The sequence below is a fragment of the Hermetia illucens genome, chromosome 6, assembly GCF_905115235.1.
Source record: "Hermetia illucens chromosome 6, iHerIll2.2.curated.20191125, whole genome shotgun sequence".
In the NCBI taxonomy this organism is placed as follows: domain Eukaryota; kingdom Metazoa; phylum Arthropoda; class Insecta; order Diptera; family Stratiomyidae; genus Hermetia; species Hermetia illucens.
In genome coordinates this window covers 8,049,875-8,067,015 of record NC_051854.1, presented here as the reverse complement: position 1 = coordinate 8,067,015, position 17,141 = coordinate 8,049,875, and the positions used below count along the sequence as shown (strand labels likewise).

Genomic DNA, 17,141 nt, shown 5'->3' with positions numbered 1-17,141 from the left:
ATCATACCTTTGTCGTTTTGTTGTAGGGCGCAGTCATCTGCAGCATCATTATCGTCAACAGTGTAACAAGAAATGCTCCTTCTTAGCCTGCCCTCGTAAGGAACTCCAAACATTCCGATTTTAAGTTGAAATCCACCAATCCCAATATTCCTAGCAGTGAAGTGATCTGGCATCCTGGCCTACGCCTTTGCTCAACCTGGATATTGTTCCTATGGATCCCATGGAGGCTGGATCAACTTTGCCTATATGGATTAGATGAAAACCCTCCGGAGCGTATTGATTCGGATTTTGCGATGGATTTTATTGCCTGTGCTGCATCGTCTGTTGATTTCAGCATTAATTCAATTCAATCAATGACGTGTCAGATGGAATTACTCAGTTTTCACGACGAAATTGACTCATTATAACACATCGAAAAACCAGCATTTGCCATAATTAAAATCATTAATAGAACTCAATACACCTAATTTTTTTATAATAGTTTATTGACTAGAAATACATTGTCTGTGCTTACATCATATGTGTGTACTATAAATAGTTTTATAGATACTCTTAATACACATAAAGGAATGGAAGAAAAACAACGCACCTATATAATACCAGAATATTAACAATATTTCGTCGCTTAGCCTAGTCACTACTCAGTAGCATGGTGATACTTAACAAACGTTATCGCGGCCAACTCCTTGCAGAACTCCTCTAGGACAACAATGGCCTCGAATAATGACTCGTTTTCATCACTAGTCTCACTGTGATTTAAAAAAAATACAATGGCCATGACCGGAAAGGGTGATAACCTTTTGTGTTCTAATGCAAACTTACCAAATCACTGGAGGGTTGGTCAGTAGACGTTTGCTAGCATCTCCTATTTTCTTCTGGAAATTATCATGTTTTGGTATTTCCAATAGTAGTTGACGTGCGACAACTTGCATACTACTCCATAGAGTGTTAACTCCATGAGCAGTTGGTATTTCAGGATTAAGGAGCAGTTCATGCAAATATGGATGAGGCAGAAAGGCCAGCTTGGAGAGAATTGCGATGATCTAAAAATTGAATGAAACACACGAATATTCGAATTGGTCAAGGAACCCTGGCTGATAATCCAGGAAAATCAAGAGACAAGGATTCGTGTTATGACTGCATTGCCAATATTGCAACTATACCAATTGCGCACAATACATCAGCAAAAACTTACCGCTAAGTTAATTTCACAAGGTTGGACCGCCATATGTCGAACATGTGAAAACAGCAATTTCAGCAAAGGACCTTCATAGAAACTTTCCTCTGATATACCGCTATCATTGCATTGTGGCTCTTTTGAGCAAGAAGGTTGTGCTATATTATTTCGTCTCATATCCAACGATGCAGTTGGTGAAACGGAAGCCGCGCCGAAATCTTCTTTTTCTGGGGGCGAAATTGCTTCGACAGGCCACGAAAAGTTAGCTGTTTTCTTTATCCAATTTTTATAATGACGGCTTGCATCTTGAACGTATTCTTCGTAGCAAGTTCCAGTTGCTTCTGCCATGATTTGCCGCGGGAGTAAAAGTAGAAAACTGAGGAAATTTCGGTCATTAGATAAAAGACAGTCTACTAGTTTCCTGATATTACTTGTTTATCACTTTAAGTATGTTATGTGGAGCCAAAGTTCGAGATTTGATAGCTCCGTCTGCACTTCCACGTCGACGATCGCGTTCATCTTCTTCGTCTGACCAGCTTTGCATTGCATGCGACATGTGATCGTAATATCCTCGAGTGTTGATGTAACGAAATATCATTTCATGTAATATCCGTTCGTGAGGATTGTCGAGGAGAGCCTAAAAACAGGTTATCCTTTGTAATAAGGATTTAAAGTTAGTTCAAAACATCATTCTGAAATGATTGTTAATATTCCCATGTTATTGTTAGTTTGTCCATGACCAAGAATTCTGCTGAAAAACTTCACTGGTAGTGTATCTGGGGTTTTATTATTACGAACTTTCAATTAAAATATTGTTATGCTGTACAAAATAATTCAAATACCATCGTCATCATCAACGGCGCAACAACCGGTATCCGGTCTAGGCCTGCCTTAATAAGGAACTCCAGACATCCCGGTTTTGCGCCGAGGTCCACCAATTCGATATCCCTGAAAGCTGTCTGGCGTCCTGACCTACGCCATCGCTCCACCTTAGGCAGGGTCTGCCTCGCCTTCTTTCTCTACCATAGATATTGCCCTTATAGACTTTCCGGGTGGGATCATCCTCATCCATACGGATTAAGTGACCCGCACACCGTAACCTATTGAGCCGGATTTTATCCACAACCGGACGGTCATGGTATCGCTCATAGATTTCGTCATTGTGTAGGCTACGGAATCGTCCATCCTCATGTAAGGGGCCAAAAATTCTTCGGAGAATTCTTCTCTCGAACGCGGCCAAGAGTTCGCAATTTTTCTTGCTAAGAGTTTCCGAGGAATACATGAGGACTGGCAAGATCATAGTCTTGTACAGTAAGAGCTTTGACCCTATGGTGAGACGTTTCGAGCGGAACAGTCTTTGTAAGCTGAAATAGGCTCTGTTGGCTGACAACAACATCGTAGTTGTTATCGGTTGTGATTTTCGACCCTAGATAGGAGAAATTGTCAACGGTCTCAAAGTTGTATTCTCCTATCCTTATTCTTCTTCGTGTTTGACCAGTGCGGTTTGATGTTGTTGGTTGATTCGTCTTCGGTGCTGACGTTGCCACCATATACTTTGTCTTGCCTTCATTGATGTGCAGCCCAAGATCTCGCGCCTATTAGCGCCTGCTCGATCTGGATGAAGGCAGTTTGTACGTCTCGGGTGGTTCTTCCCATGATGTCGATATCGTCAGCATAGGCCAGTAGTTGGGTGGACTTGAAGAGAATCGTACCACTTGCATTTACATCAGCATCACGGATCACTTTCTCGAGGGCCAGGTTAAAGAGGACGCATGATAGCGCATCCCCTTGTCGTAGACCGTTGTTGATGTCGAATGATCTTGAGAGTGATCCTGCTGCTTTTATCTGGCCTCGCACATTGGTCAGGGTCAGCCTAGTCAGTCTTATTAATTTCGTCGGGATACCGAATTCTCTCATGGGCGTGTACAGTTTTACCCTGGCTATGCTATCATAGGCGGCTTTAAAGTCGATGAACAGATGGTGCAACTGTTGTCCATATTCCTGATCTGTTGCTGATTTGCCTGGAGTGAAGCCTCTTTGGTATGGGCCAATGATATTCTGGGCGCATGGGCCTATCCGGCCTAGCAAGATAGCGGAGAGTATCTTATAGATGGTACTCAGCAACGTGATACCTCTATAATTGTTGCACTGTGTGATATCTCCCTTTTTATGTATGAAACAGATTATGCCTCGTTGCCAATCGTCAGGCATTGATCCGCTGTCCCATACCTTGGGCACAAGTTGATGAACCACTTGGTGCAACTGGTCGCCTCCATATTTAACCAATTCGACTGTAATTCCATCGGCTCCTGACGACTTATGATTTTTTAGCCGATGAATTGCACGGACTGTTTCTCCTAAACTTGGTGGTGGCAGTATTTGTCCGTCGTCTTCAGTTGGCGGGACCTCCAACTCGCCGATGTTCTGGTTGTTCAGTAGCTCATCAAATTCAAATACCAGGTAGTCAATATTCATGCAAACCTATTCAACCTAGCGTTTTGTAGCACAGCAAAGTCCGCCATGTTTATTCAAAATATTCCATTGATAATAATAAATTTCCGTAAACTTAAACCATCCTTTTGAAATAAATTCGCAACTCATATAGTTGTAAAAATCCTATACTTCCGCCGATTGTTTTCCTGTGGAGAGTCTAACAAGATGCTACAGTCTCTGTCAGTGTCCCAGTCCTGTCAGTTCTGTGAGTTGAAGATTAAGAATACACTCAAAATCATCCCTGCTTTTCGTAAGAGACCACTAAAAGGGATATAAATTTATGGGTTAGCAACCTGTAAATTTTGAAATCTTACTGCTACCGAAGCGTCAACAACGTCTCGGATAGGGACTGACCTCATGGCTACGACCTTTGGTTATATAAAACGCACTATGATTGGTTTCTGGAATGCGCATAAGTTCCTCGACAAGGGCAGCGAGGGTCCTCGGAACGCTCTCTTTCTGCAACTCGAGAGGGAATTCCAACGGACATTCTGAGTCTAAGCGAAGCAAAATGGTGAGACTCTGGAGAGTTCTCCTCTCTATCTTACCACACTCATGACAATGTGCTTTTGTATTACTGAAACCCAAGAGCATCACATTAGTGAAGAAGGATCCTTTCTACGAGTAATTGCAGGTTAGGTGAGGTTTCCTAAAGGTGACATTGTACTTGTGATGGGTGATTTGAATGTCAAGGTTGGATATCATAACCCCTTGCTGGGATATATAATAAGGAAGCACGATAATGGCGATCTAACGATAACCTAACGGCGAATAACGATAACCTCGTCTTTGGTGGCACGTTGTTCGAGCAAAAAACTTGCCATAAGATTGGGTTTCTACCGACACCGTAAGAGCAATCAGATTGACCACTCTGCGGTCAGCAGCATATTTAGGAGCTGTTTCCTAGATATGTTTAACAAGAGAGGCGCGGACATTGGCCTTGAAAGGGATCACCACCTGATAGTCGTTTACGTTCGGTTTCGTGTTGCGTTTGCCACTTCTGGTAGGACTGGAGAGCTGTTCAAGATAGGCCGCTTGTATGTTCCAGCTGTCGCTCGACAGTGAGAGAGCTAGTCTGCTGATCGGAAGTGGATCGATGAATGGAGGGGTTGAAAGTTCTATTGACTGCTGTGAGGGGTGGCGGGCACGACGTGCTCGAACTCCGACACGGAGCGAAATCCCGAGTTCAGGGTATTGTACGCCGTGGCAAGAGAGAATTTGCGCTGGTCAGGGAAGCGGAAGATGCTGAAGAATGCAATGATTTCAGAACTGTATACCGCATTACGAAAAAGCTTGGATCTGGTCGTAAATCTTTCGTTGGTCCTGTGAAGAACGTTAACGGTCGACTTTTCATCCATGATGGCAAACAATTAAAATGGAGTGGTGGAAAGAACGTTTCACCACGGTTCTTAACCGGAGGAACGTCACCAGATGTGAACAGAAGAGATATCGTTTCGACGATCAATGCACTCAAACGGAGTAAAGCTGTTGGGCTTCACGGCTTCACGGCAGCAGATCTGCTACTTGGGAAGCATCAAAGAACATCTCGAAAGCTTTATCGACAGAGCGCAGGCATTTTGGAACAGTGTGCGCAGTTTAAATCTTCGCTGCACCTGCTATTCATCGATTTCGAGGAAACTTTACATAGCGTAAATAGAGAGTGTATTTGGAGCGCTCTACCCAGGAGAGGTGTTCACTCCTTAGTGAAGTAGTGAAGCAAAATTGCTGCTCACACTCACACTACCGAATGAAAGGTATCAAATGTGCAGGCCAAGGTACTCAAGCCTCATTATTGACGAGTATTCTGGCTCAGCACTGGATCTAGCTCCGCAATGGTGGCACTGGATTTGGACTTTGGTCACAACGTCCAGAAGATTGGCAGACGAAAAGACGGAGGCGGTCCTTATTACCAATCGCAGAAGAAACAATTGTGTTTAAATCCGGGGTCACGGATAATCACGAGGTCGTTTCAAAGTCGAACATTAGATACATGGGGGTAATGATCGACACCAAGTTCAAGAGATATTTGGACTATGCGCGAGAAAAGGCTACAAAGGTTAGTTCATCTCTAGCATCTGAAGAGCAAAAATGTAGTCGCTGACTGCTTATCACAGGTATGGTTAAATTCATCCTGCAATTTGCGACTCCTGTCTGAGTCTGTGGACACCGCACTGAAGCAGAAAAGGGTGAGTTCAATATACCGGTTAATCGCAATGAGGATGTGCAGTGCATTTGGGATAATAAATAGCGAGTGAGGCAATGTGTATCATCGCAGGAATGATTCCCTTGGATCTGCCAGCGAATGAAGCACATTGTTTCTGCCAGAGAAGGAGGGCAAATCGGTTTGATGTGACTGTGGACTTCCGAAAAGAAAGGAGCTGTATCGGGGATGGCAGCAACGGTGAGATAAATTCGGCAAAGACCGCTGAACCCATGCACTGATCCTGTGCATTGAGAAATGACTCGAGCGAAAAAACGGAGAGTTAAATTACCACCCAACAAAGTTCCTCAGAGGATAGGGTGCATACTTGCATCGCTTCGGATTGGACGAGTGCCCGCACTGCCTCTAATGAACCGCCACACACGCAGCAACAACTGCGATACATAAAAAAACCCAGAAACTGGTTCGAGCCCAAAAAACATGAAGGACGCGTGATTTAATCGTGCTGATGTAAACCAGCGCGCGAAGTAACACTTCACAGTAGTTCCGCAGGGATATGGGCGGAGAAGTGGGATGGTTTTAATAAGTGAGGATCCACTGCTGCAACCAGGGGCACCAGCATCTTTTCAGATTTCAACCTCTATTCATAAAAGAAAGCTCAAATCTGCAGTCCCTGAAGAAATCAAGCCCTTGTAATAGAATGAATATATTAATTGAAGATGTATACCACGCTTGCTTGACATACGCTTATAAGTACTCTAATGATCTAGCGTGAGGTAAAGATAATACGTACTTATTATAAAATTCAAAGAAACCAACTTAAACGCATGCAAATAACTCCAAACGATTAGTCTAAATACCCTTCTCACCGCTAGCAGTATCCTAAGAGAGAAGCAAATTAACAGGGACAACGTTCCATAAGTTTACAGCATCAGCATCAAGCAGGTGATATCAGCCTTTGCCGTGTTCACAAACATCGAAGGTGCTACAGGGACGTGGCAACCAGGATAGAGTTGATTATTTGCATCCTAAATGCTGGAGTAGCCCGGGCAGAAATCCGCTGAGGAAATATATGTAAAGGGCTGCCTCTCTACCTTGGTATGGCTCCTGGAATTAGACAGCTTGCTGTGACTTCTATTGGTTACAAAGATACTTGCATCATTGCGGGAATCCATAAAGGATTTATGTACAATGCCTGCATCTGAGAGGAAACCATCTACTAAAGATACCGAATTTCTTTCATACCCCGAGGCAGTTCCAGGTAGTTAACCTTCTTCTCCACATATTCCCTCTCAAGTGCAGCTAGAAACGAGGTAATCTAATGTTCCTAATGCGATATCAGGACATTAAGTGTTCAGTTTTTTCTACTTGCCTATTCATAATAACCTTGTAGGTGAGATGCAATAACGATAATCTAGATGCCGCACACAAAATTCCTTCGTTTCAACGAAAAGTTTGACAAATGTTGATGGATGGACTGCTTCCAGATGCATCTCACGTGCGTAGCTTTTATTTTTTCCCTGATACGCTCTTGGTTCGACTTCGCCTCAATCTGCTGAAATTTAAACTCAGTTCGCAGGCGAACATCTCTGTGAAGGAATCTAAGGCTAGTGGCGCTGTGTTTTTGCTGCCACTTAAGATGGGGACAAGACAATCTTTTGGGACTTCTAACAGGATAGTGCTCCTCGAGAAAATAGGCATGAGTCACTGATCTGTGACCAAAGTAAGGAAGAGAGGGAGCCCCCCATCAAATGAAGATACCTCAAGAGGATCATCTTTAAACGCAAATCTTTGCATTTTCTACTTTTCAGTAAGTTCCCTCAGCACTGAACAAGATGAAATTTGTAGGGCGAAATATAAGAGAAATTATGATTAGATGATGACGATGCCACCAGATAGAATGCTTATTAAGAATGTAGTGAATTTCGAATGTTCGGCAGCTGAATGATATGGAACACTTCTTTCGAGGAAAGCCAATAAATACTAACTTGACTCACCAAGCACCGACACCAATTGCACGTAGATATTGAAGCACTGTTGTTATAGGTTTGCATTAAATTACTGCATGTTTTCACTGTTATCATTCAAGACTTAAAATTATCTTTACCTCGATAAACTGCATGGCAGATAGTAGAACTTCAGAATTATCCTGCGCATTTTCAATGATTATATTCAACAAACAGTCTCCTCTCGCATAAGCATCAAGTTGATCCTCACCCACCAACCAATTCGCTATCTCTGTAAGCAATAATAGGAAATTCAGCATGGGGTCAGCCAGGCAAATAAAAAACCTTTACCATCCATCAAATATATCGATCTCAGTTGTTTTATCACTTTCGACATTAATACCAACATAAACGGCGTATCTATCGCAATCAAAGCTGGCTCAATGGCACCCACTAGAAATTCACTTCGAAATTTCGGGCCAAGCATCTGTAATTTCATACATTCACGTGCAACACAATCTGTGTAGTCCATCCAGCAAAGAAACTCATGTAGTTGAGCACGTCCAATGAAGTTATGTTGTTCACTTTCTCTGGGTATCAGACCCCAGGACACAGTCAATTCCTCTACATCACCCGGTTCAATATCTTCGGGGATTCTTTCACTCAAATATACAAGTTTCAGGATAAGAAATGTTATGTAGTCTTCGAGGCTAGCACAGACTGAAATGCAATTAGTGTCTAGAGTTGGCGATGAGCATGTCAGCAATGCTCCTTCACATGCACGAACAACTATTTTGCTATCCTGAAAGGAGGAAGAGAGAAAGAAAATTGTAATTATGGCACCAACGTTGAATCTGAAGATTTTGTAGGATTTGTACGCAAAGAGCACTTGTTATAGGCTCATAATTTGTAAGCAGTGTAAATTTTAAAAATGGTGAGGGTGAGATGGAATCTTATTAATAATTGTGAATATATAAGCAAACGAAAAAGGTTACATGAATGCTTTATAAGAGTAAGAAGGCGGTAAGCAGTTACAATAAATATTACTCACCGGACTTTCGAAATACGTTAAAATCGCATCTAACAAATTAAACCTATCCGTCTCCTCGCAATCGCACTTAACTTCCTTTTTCATTTCGCCACTTCCGTCCATATTTGCATCACTCTTGCTGCTGCTGCTTATACTTCTACTATCACAGTATCTTTCACGCAAATTATCCTTTACAATTGTCGAATCACTTTCTTCTTCTGCATTCACCGTATCTAATTTATCAACGGTGCTGTTCACTGTATTACTTTTTTCACTTTCGTTGTTTCCATCTGGAAGAATTTCCACACGACGTATATTCGCATCGATTCTCGTACAATCGAATAAGGGATTTTTGGTTGGTAGCTTTTTCGTGCGGGTCCCCTTCAAGGAAACACTAACTTTGGCCGAATGTTGATGAGATGGAAGAAAAATGTTCATAAGAAATGGATCTTTGCGAACTAATCCGGCAACTGTTTCTAGGAAAAGTATTTCTTCCTGTTCGTATGGTGATGGATTTCGTCCGTCGCAAATTTTCACAAAAGTCTGACAAATGTACAGTTAAGGAATGGATTTTTATGATTCCCATGAAATTTTACCTGAATTGGTTGAAACAAACTGGCATGTTCTAATGGAGGATTTTCCAAGCACGAAAGCATCCTGCGAATCCAGTTGAGAACACATACACGAATTCCAGGCGGATTATCGGCGACCGACAACTGTTCTAGGACATCAAGTAATCGATTTGTGAGAAGGAATTCCATACAAGTATTTACAACTTTCTCTGCTTCAGTTTTCTCTGACTGTTCAGCGATAAGAATTTGGAGCATTCCTTCTAAGTGATGCGGCAAATTTGTGTCATTGACATGTATTTTTGGGGGCTCTTTGTTTGCAACATAAAAATTTTTTATTTGCTTCCAGTGATACTCAAATTCTTGAAGTGGAGTTGGAGGCGGTGCTATCTGCAAAGAAAAACACGGAAATTTCTATTGTGGTATAGGAAAGGCACGAATACCTTAAGTAAAGGCCTACAGAGGCTACAAATTGACAATCTGATGAAGAAAGTAACTGTTAACCTACCAATCAGGATTAGTCCGAACTTTAACAAGTCGGGAAACCGGAAAAAAAATTTTAAACCCCCCTTTTGCATGTATGGGGACCCCCCCCCCTTAAATTCGACGTAAAAGGATGTAATTCATGTAATGCGTGAGCGTTCACAGTTCCCACCTTTCTACCAAATTTGGTGTCAATCGCTATAACCGTCTCCGAGAAAAATGCGTGTGACGGACAGACGGACAGACAGATAGACAGACAGACAGACAGATATACTCAAGCGAGGCAATCAGTGCTGTCAAATGCTGGTTAGAGAGCTCTGGTCTGACACTTGCTGAGGAAAAAACGGAAGCGGTCCTCATCACGAAGCGCCGGAAGAGAAATTACGCCTGTGTTAGAGTCGGGAATCATATCATCACTTCCAAGCCGGCCACCAAATACTTGGGGGTGGTGATAGACAGGAAGCTCAGCTATAAGCAACACGTACAGTATGTTTGTGATAAATCATCCAAAGCTAGTATGGCCCGGGCCAGGATGATGCCGAACGTGGGAGGGCCACGGCATACCTCTAGGTTGCTTATAGCCAGGGTGGTGACCTCAATCATGCTCTATGCGATCCCAGTTTGGAGCGAGGCGTTGCGGATGTCAGTTAACACTAGCAAACTGAATGCAGTCTACAGGAGGGCAGCTCTGAGGGTATACTCTGCCTTCAGGACTGTCTCAGATGATTAATTATAATCTCACCCAGTTTCTCACGGGACATGGAGGATATCTCCAATACCTTCACAGGTTTAAATTGGAGACCTCACCCGACTGTCCAAATTGCGATGGAGTCCGAGAGGACCCAGAGCATGTATTCTTCCACTGTCCGAGATTTGTGGAAGAAAGGAGGAACCTAGAGGAGACTCTAGGGGAGGTGCTGGTACCAGAAAATCGGGTGCCGAAAATGCTAGCACATCAAGAGAATTGGGATGCGGTCAACTCCATGATCGCATCAATTCAAGATAAATTGCGAAAGGCAGAGGAAAGGAGAAAAACGCGGTCACGTGCGCCGCGTATAGAAGAAATGGGATTAAGCTAGAGTGAGCTGACTCCGCCCCGTGATGTAATATCTTATTGTGGTTCCGCGGGGCAGGGAGGGAGTCGGGGGTGGTTTTAGTGGGTAAAAATCCCACACGCTGGTGTGTCCAGACCAGTGTCTTTTGAAGATTTCCACCTCCTCAAAAAAAAAAAAAAAAGACAGACAGACAGTAAACCGATTTTAATAAGGTTTTGTGTTTACACAAAACCTTAAAAATGGACAGAACAGTTGGCAGTTAAGTTCAAATTCGAACTAAAGTTATATTCATAGCCATGGATACAAATAACAGTAGCTAGATTTTCTCGAAAAGTCGTGGCATGAATTGAACGAGTAGCAAAGAATCAGCACCCATAATGAATATTCCTCACAGCTACTTACACAAACAATGTGAACAAGAGAAAGAATGAACCCTGCATTTCATATGTACCTTCGCGGTTTCCTCAGACATCAAAATGAAGAAACCTCGGAAAGAGTTTCCTTAACGAAGAATGGGCACACCTTCCGCCTCTGGAAAGTGTTTTCAAATTTGCAAAAACCTGAGAGCGCGAGGGCAGTAAAATGGGCTTGACTACTTTGAGCTGAGGCTGCTCTCTTTTTTTTTAACTACGTATAACTAATCAGATCAAACACGCCGAGAAAAGTATTGGATTCAGGAGTTGTGTTTTGTATATGCGCAACAAGAGGGGTGCTGACATTAGCCTCGAAAGAGTTCGTCACTTATGCGGTCAATGAAGCAGGAAATTTGACCTCGCATTTTTTTCAAAGTTGCTATTTTCATCTATCCGGAAATCGTGACAATCTGAGATCTTTCACAGAAAATGTAAGAAAAGAATCCCGAAGAATAGGAACCTGCATTGGGTGCGATAACTGGAGAGATATTTGCGTGCTATATGACTCATACCTTGAAATCTTGAATGACATAGGGGAGGTTTATTTCCGCTCTCGAACCTTTTGTACTTACAGCTGTATGGCCGATGAATGGAACTGCCTAGGACTGGGTGGCGCAGAACATTGAAATAAGAGGTCAAGCTTCTCGGATAGTCTTCGGGGAGCTGAAGCATATGGCCGGAAACTAATAACTGAGCGTAACTGCGATGCTATGCCCGACCTAGGGGCTTATGGCAACATAATCACCCAACACAGATGTGACATCGTCAAAGCCATCAAACTACAACATATCACTAGGTAGCCGAGAATTTTCAATATGGAATGAACAGCCCAAGCAGTGTCACTTAGCACTCTTTGGATGTGCATTATTTAGTAGAAATTAACTGATGAACTGCCACGCGGCAAGATCTTTCTGAGTTGTTAAACTTGCCCAAATAATAAATAATGGGGAGGGCTTTCATCCCCTCTAATAGGGTTATTGAATGTATTTGCTCGTCTGGAGTGTCTTCCGGTGGATAATTCGATGCATCACCCAGAGGCCCAATGCCAAATAAGCTCATTAGAACATTAGAAACGTGGATCTAAAATTCATTCGTGGTCCGCAGAAAAAATTTACTTGCGCTCCATGTGGGTGCTCAGAGATGGGGAGGAGGAATACAGAATCTAAATTAAAGAAAATTAACGGCAACATTGTTAGCAATAATACAAGACAAGCCTACAAAATAGTGAAGAGCCTGAAGCAAAAACGGGGCAATCATTGATGGTTAAAGTGAAACATGTGAGAGATGGGCGGCTTACTTCAAAGAACTCATCAATCTATACAATTTTATCACTAGAACCTAAAAGAATTATGGGCGAGCATAGTGGGAACATTGAACTCCGAACATTGGAAGAAATAGAATCACCCATCAAATGTCAGAATATGAATAAGGCGCCAGGCATAGTTGACATCCTCTCGAACTCAGCAAATCAGGTGATTCATGGATCATGAAAGCTATCCATAATTAAGTTCTCTCCATCTGAAACCAAGAACATATATAACCAGAGTGGTCAAGAAGTGTGATATGCCCTATCCACAAAAAAGGGGACAGGTTGTCATGCGAAAATTACAGAGACATTTCACAAACATCGGGTTAAAACAAGGAGGTGGACTGTCACCTCTACTGTTCAATCTGGCACTAGAGCCGATTGTACCAAAGTTGCCTGGTCACACAAAAGGCGTGCTGCTCTATAGATCCTATCAAATCGTCGTATTGTGACAGAGCGAGCAATTTACGTGATAAAAGCACTCAGTTATGAACAGTCTGGAAACAGTCGACCGTAACTTTTTTGACGGTGAAACAAGGAAAAGAGAGAAAAGACCACCCGCGATCCGCCCAATCTTCTAAGGCTTTTAAACATATTAGAATAATAATAACTCCGCCGTAGCCGGCCCCAAGCCCGGTTGTGAAAGGAGGAGGTGTGGATAGCTTCAGTCTGAATGACTGTACGCCACCGCAGCGTCTCAGGGGGTTGGTGAGAAAAGTGCAGGAACTTTGCAGTCTTGCGGATTACTCACTGAGGAAGCTATTACCACACCTAGCTGTTAGGTATAAAATGCAAACCCAAAAATGAGGGTGGAGAAATTTGAGGTCCGGTACGGATAACCGACGGGAGTCATCTGATTTGGTGACTGGGTCGGGCTCCCGTAATGGACAACACGGCGTCGAAACCGCTAGTCGTGGGGCGGTTCGATGTCTAGTGGCCATGACGACCAGGAACATTGCTCCGCCTGCTGCAGCTGTTTCGCCACAATCTGTAGCGACTACTTCAGCAGGTTCGCGTAGACAGGGGATGAAGTGAACTGAGGAAATGAACTTCTTTATCATTCACTCCTACTACGAATTTCTGCGAAGTGTAAAGCGGGTACTGAAATCGTTACCTTTGGGGAAGAATAAAATAAGCGCATTGAATGTATTCGCTATCCCCTCACTGGCTTATGCATTCGGAATCTTGCTGTAGACGAAAATCGATCTGGAAAACGTTCAGCGGCAGATACGGACAACTATGTCTAAATTCCGAATGCATCATCCAAACTCTGCCGTGGAGCGGATGAACCTACCCAGCGACATCGAAGATAGGGGCGTGGTTGACGTGGCGGCACAACATTATCGCCAAGTCGACCCGCTGCACACTTTTTTTTTCAGCAAAGAGCAGGCGAGTCCCTTGCATGCGGCTATCTGTAAGGCAGACTGTGGACTGATTCCACTTAACTTGAAGGATCGATCTTTTAATCCTCTGATCGATGATGAAGTCGAAGGAAATGCACGGTAGACACGTGAATTGTCTTTGGCAGCCATTTGTCGATTTGCATTGCGTGCTGAGGAGCTCTTTGCTGAGACAGAGGAATTCATGTGTGTCATTCAGAACGGTGTGGTCACCACCCGAGCTTATAAAAAGCTCATAGTGAAAGATCGGATGGATAAGTGGAAGCAGGCGGAGAAAATTCGCACCAGAAATTTTGGGAGCAAGTCGGAGTTCTGTTCCTTCGATTTTCCTAGCTCTCGTGCTCTTTGTGTGTCGTTTGCCCTTGCGAATTGCTTCGTCATAAAATGTCCACGGACCGTACCGAAGCAAGGCTCAGGGACACCGTTTTGAAGAAGGAACAATGGGTAACACCGTTCCGTCAGCTCGAGGCACATTCCGCTCTACCCGGCGTCACGATAGATGTGGCCTAACTGTGTGGCGGGCTAGACAAAGAGGCAATTGAGCTTGTCTCCGACGTGCTCGAAGACTACTCCTACAAAAGTCTAAAGATGTGAATAATTAAACGTGAAAGAGCTGAACTTAGTCACTTACTGACGGAGCTAACGCTAGGTGATCGTGCGCCAAGCCAACTGCTGCGCGAAATGGAATAGTTGGGCATTGACAAATTTGTTACAATCTTTGTGGCTGCGGATACTTCCGGAGAGCAACAGATCACCTGCAGATGTGGAGTTTTTGGACACGTTGGCCGCTGCGACCTGGGGTTGACGAGGTGTCGCGTGACACGAAAAGCCAGGTGACTAAGCTGCAGTAGACGTTAACAACCACTTTTCTAAATTGGCAGAGGTAGTCGGTGGTTTGTTTTCGGGAAGTAGGACTAGATCACGATCTTGATCCACTTTCTGAAAAGGGGCGATCGGGTAGTAGTATTTTATCAGGATCCCCTATAAGTACCGGCGCATATTGGTACCACCGAGGATTTGCGGAAAGGTTAATCTAGCCCTTACCGAGAGCTATGGCAACGGTTACCCGGAATGTACCACCACTCCTCGCAAGAACAACTCGTTCTACTTTGACTTCCGATGTGACCAGGGATCTTATCCGGAAAAAACGTTGCCAGAAAGACGATCACGCGACGCGTCCATTTTGACTTGTGGCAGCCGAGAGGCAGGAGTCATGTGTCTAGTTTCCCACTCGGCTGGGGATATATTGCTGTGCCCGAGCCTAGCTAAACGGGAGGACGACCAATGGCGAATCAGATACAACCATGAGTTGTATTAAATATTTGAAGACTCTGAAGTCTCCAAATGAATAAAACTTCGGAAGTAGCAATAGGCTGGCCACGTTCAGCGTATGGACGACATTGGGATACATCAAAGGTGGAAAAACCCCGAGAGTACTGGGGAGATTCTGTTGACGAAGACAGCGCATCACTGATCGGTTTTCTAAGTTGGAGGACGCGATTGATAGCTGGAGATGGTTGGAGGAACGACATATAGAAGGCCAAGGCCCGAAATGGACTGTATAGCCTCAAAGATGCGAATCCAATTTTGAAAATGTTGACAAATCCACATACATCTGTTTTAGTCTTTTTACTATCCGACAAGGGTAGATCTTTTCTTCTTCGCAGTGCCACAGACCGTTATGGCGTTTCGATTTCTGCAAGCACACACGACACTTGCCTCTACTTCTTTAGTTTCAGTAACCGCGTCCACCAAATTCTTGCTTCGCGGGGCGGAGGGGTGATGCAGCTTCTGATTAGATCGCCACTGGCTTGTAATTGAAACCAATCAGCAACAACAGCTTTTTTGGTATTCCGAATGGGCTACTTCCGTCAATTTTTACCTTGAATACGTTTTTGGGTCTCGCGTCATCCACACTCTGTAAGTTACCGCTTGTATCATTGATCCAGGCTTCGAACTCCTCACCAACTGCCAACCGCAAATAACTGGGCTGAAAGCACATCTTCTGCGCTTTTTCCGATAGCATAGCATACACAGAGGGCCACCCTGGTTTCCATGGTACCAGACAACCTCCGGTGAGGCTTCGTAGCGAAAACCGCTTCAGATATGTCGATTGCGGATATGGGGCTGATTGTCCTCCTCGAGCATGTGGGGACGGCGCTTTTCGAATAGACAACAAATATATTCCTGGCTAGAACTCATATTCCCAGCAGGAACGGATGAGTTTCCTCAAAAGTAAGATCCATTTGGAGATTTTGTTTAGACTTTGAGGACACGATTAAAGATTGTTAATGAGCGATTTATGTGAGCCGGAATACATCGAACTTTTATGGCATGGATTTCGGAGTAATAAATTAAATGCGGTATCGGCTCGGAAAATTGTGCTTTGAATTTTATAGACATTTCAAGGTAACGATAACATATTTATCTGATGAGACATTTTATGCGTCCATTTCCGATACGACCGATAATTTTGTACCGATAACTCTGCGTAATTTCGATCTGGATCTGATGCTGGAACGAATTAACCTGTTATATCACTTGTTTACATCAACTGATAACGCATAACACCCCAATCAGATTGCATTTTCAAAAATTGTCCATTTCTCATCTTACCACGTCAGCTGCGGTCTGCAAAACATCCGACAATCTACTAAACATTTTATCCAATTCTATAAATGATTTGCACAAGTACATCAACAACAATTAGTCGCTGTCGCTTAATCCATAGCAGGGAATTATCAAATTAATAAAGTTGTTGCGAAAAAAAATCTATGCAAGTGGCCTCAGACAGTAAATTCTACTTGGCGAAAACGTCAAAACAAATGTCATCACATGCAAGAAGATGGGAGAGAGAGACTACACCTCAAAAGGAAAATAAACAGAGAGCAAAACGATTGGAGTCTAGCCAGAGCAGTACTAGATCAGAGACTAGATGTGGAGACAAGGAATGGACGGAGAAATGTTGATTGACATTCTTTGGTGATTTTTGCAAAGACGATTAGGACTTTTTGACTTTTTAAGATAGAAATGAAAGATGAAACAGATTTTTAGACTCCATTGAATTGTCCCACTATCCGACGAATTTCCCCGAATTTCTTGTAACCG

The 17,141-nt window shown here is 43.4% G+C and overlaps 1 protein-coding gene across 1 annotated transcript; it reads right to left on the bottom strand.

The window, feature by feature from the left end:
- Window positions 1-475: 475 nt before the first annotated feature.
- On the bottom strand, window positions 476-16,872 carry LOC119660357 (protein FAM160B1-like). Its single transcript, XM_038068860.1, has 9 exons — window positions 16,650-16,872; window positions 9,404-9,766; window positions 8,829-9,350; window positions 8,129-8,579; window positions 7,939-8,069; window positions 1,609-1,814; window positions 1,196-1,553; window positions 823-1,043; window positions 476-749 (listed from the first exon to the last, which is right to left on the bottom strand). The coding sequence occupies exons 1-9, from the start codon at window positions 16,728-16,730 to the stop codon at window positions 638-640; spliced, it is 2,445 nt and encodes an 814-aa protein (XP_037924788.1). The 5' UTR covers window positions 16,731-16,872; the 3' UTR covers window positions 476-637.
- Between the last annotated feature and the right edge of the window lie 269 nt (window positions 16,873-17,141).

What these genes read in the sequence shown, in the direction of transcription:
- LOC119660357 (XM_038068860.1), bottom strand. Translation starts at nt 16,730, where the DNA reads ATGTACTTGTGCAAATCATTTATAGAATTGGATAAAATGTTTAGTAGA. An exon ending in TGCAGACCGCAGCTGACGTG is followed by an intron (nt 9,767 to 16,649) that starts GTAAGATGAGAA and finishes TTTTCTTTGCAG; the next exon opens with ATAGCACCGCCTCCAACTCC. An exon ending in ATACTTAAAGTGATAAACAA is followed by an intron (nt 1,554 to 1,608) that starts GTAATATCAGGA and finishes AAATTTCCTCAG; the next exon opens with TTTTCTACTTTTACTCCCGC.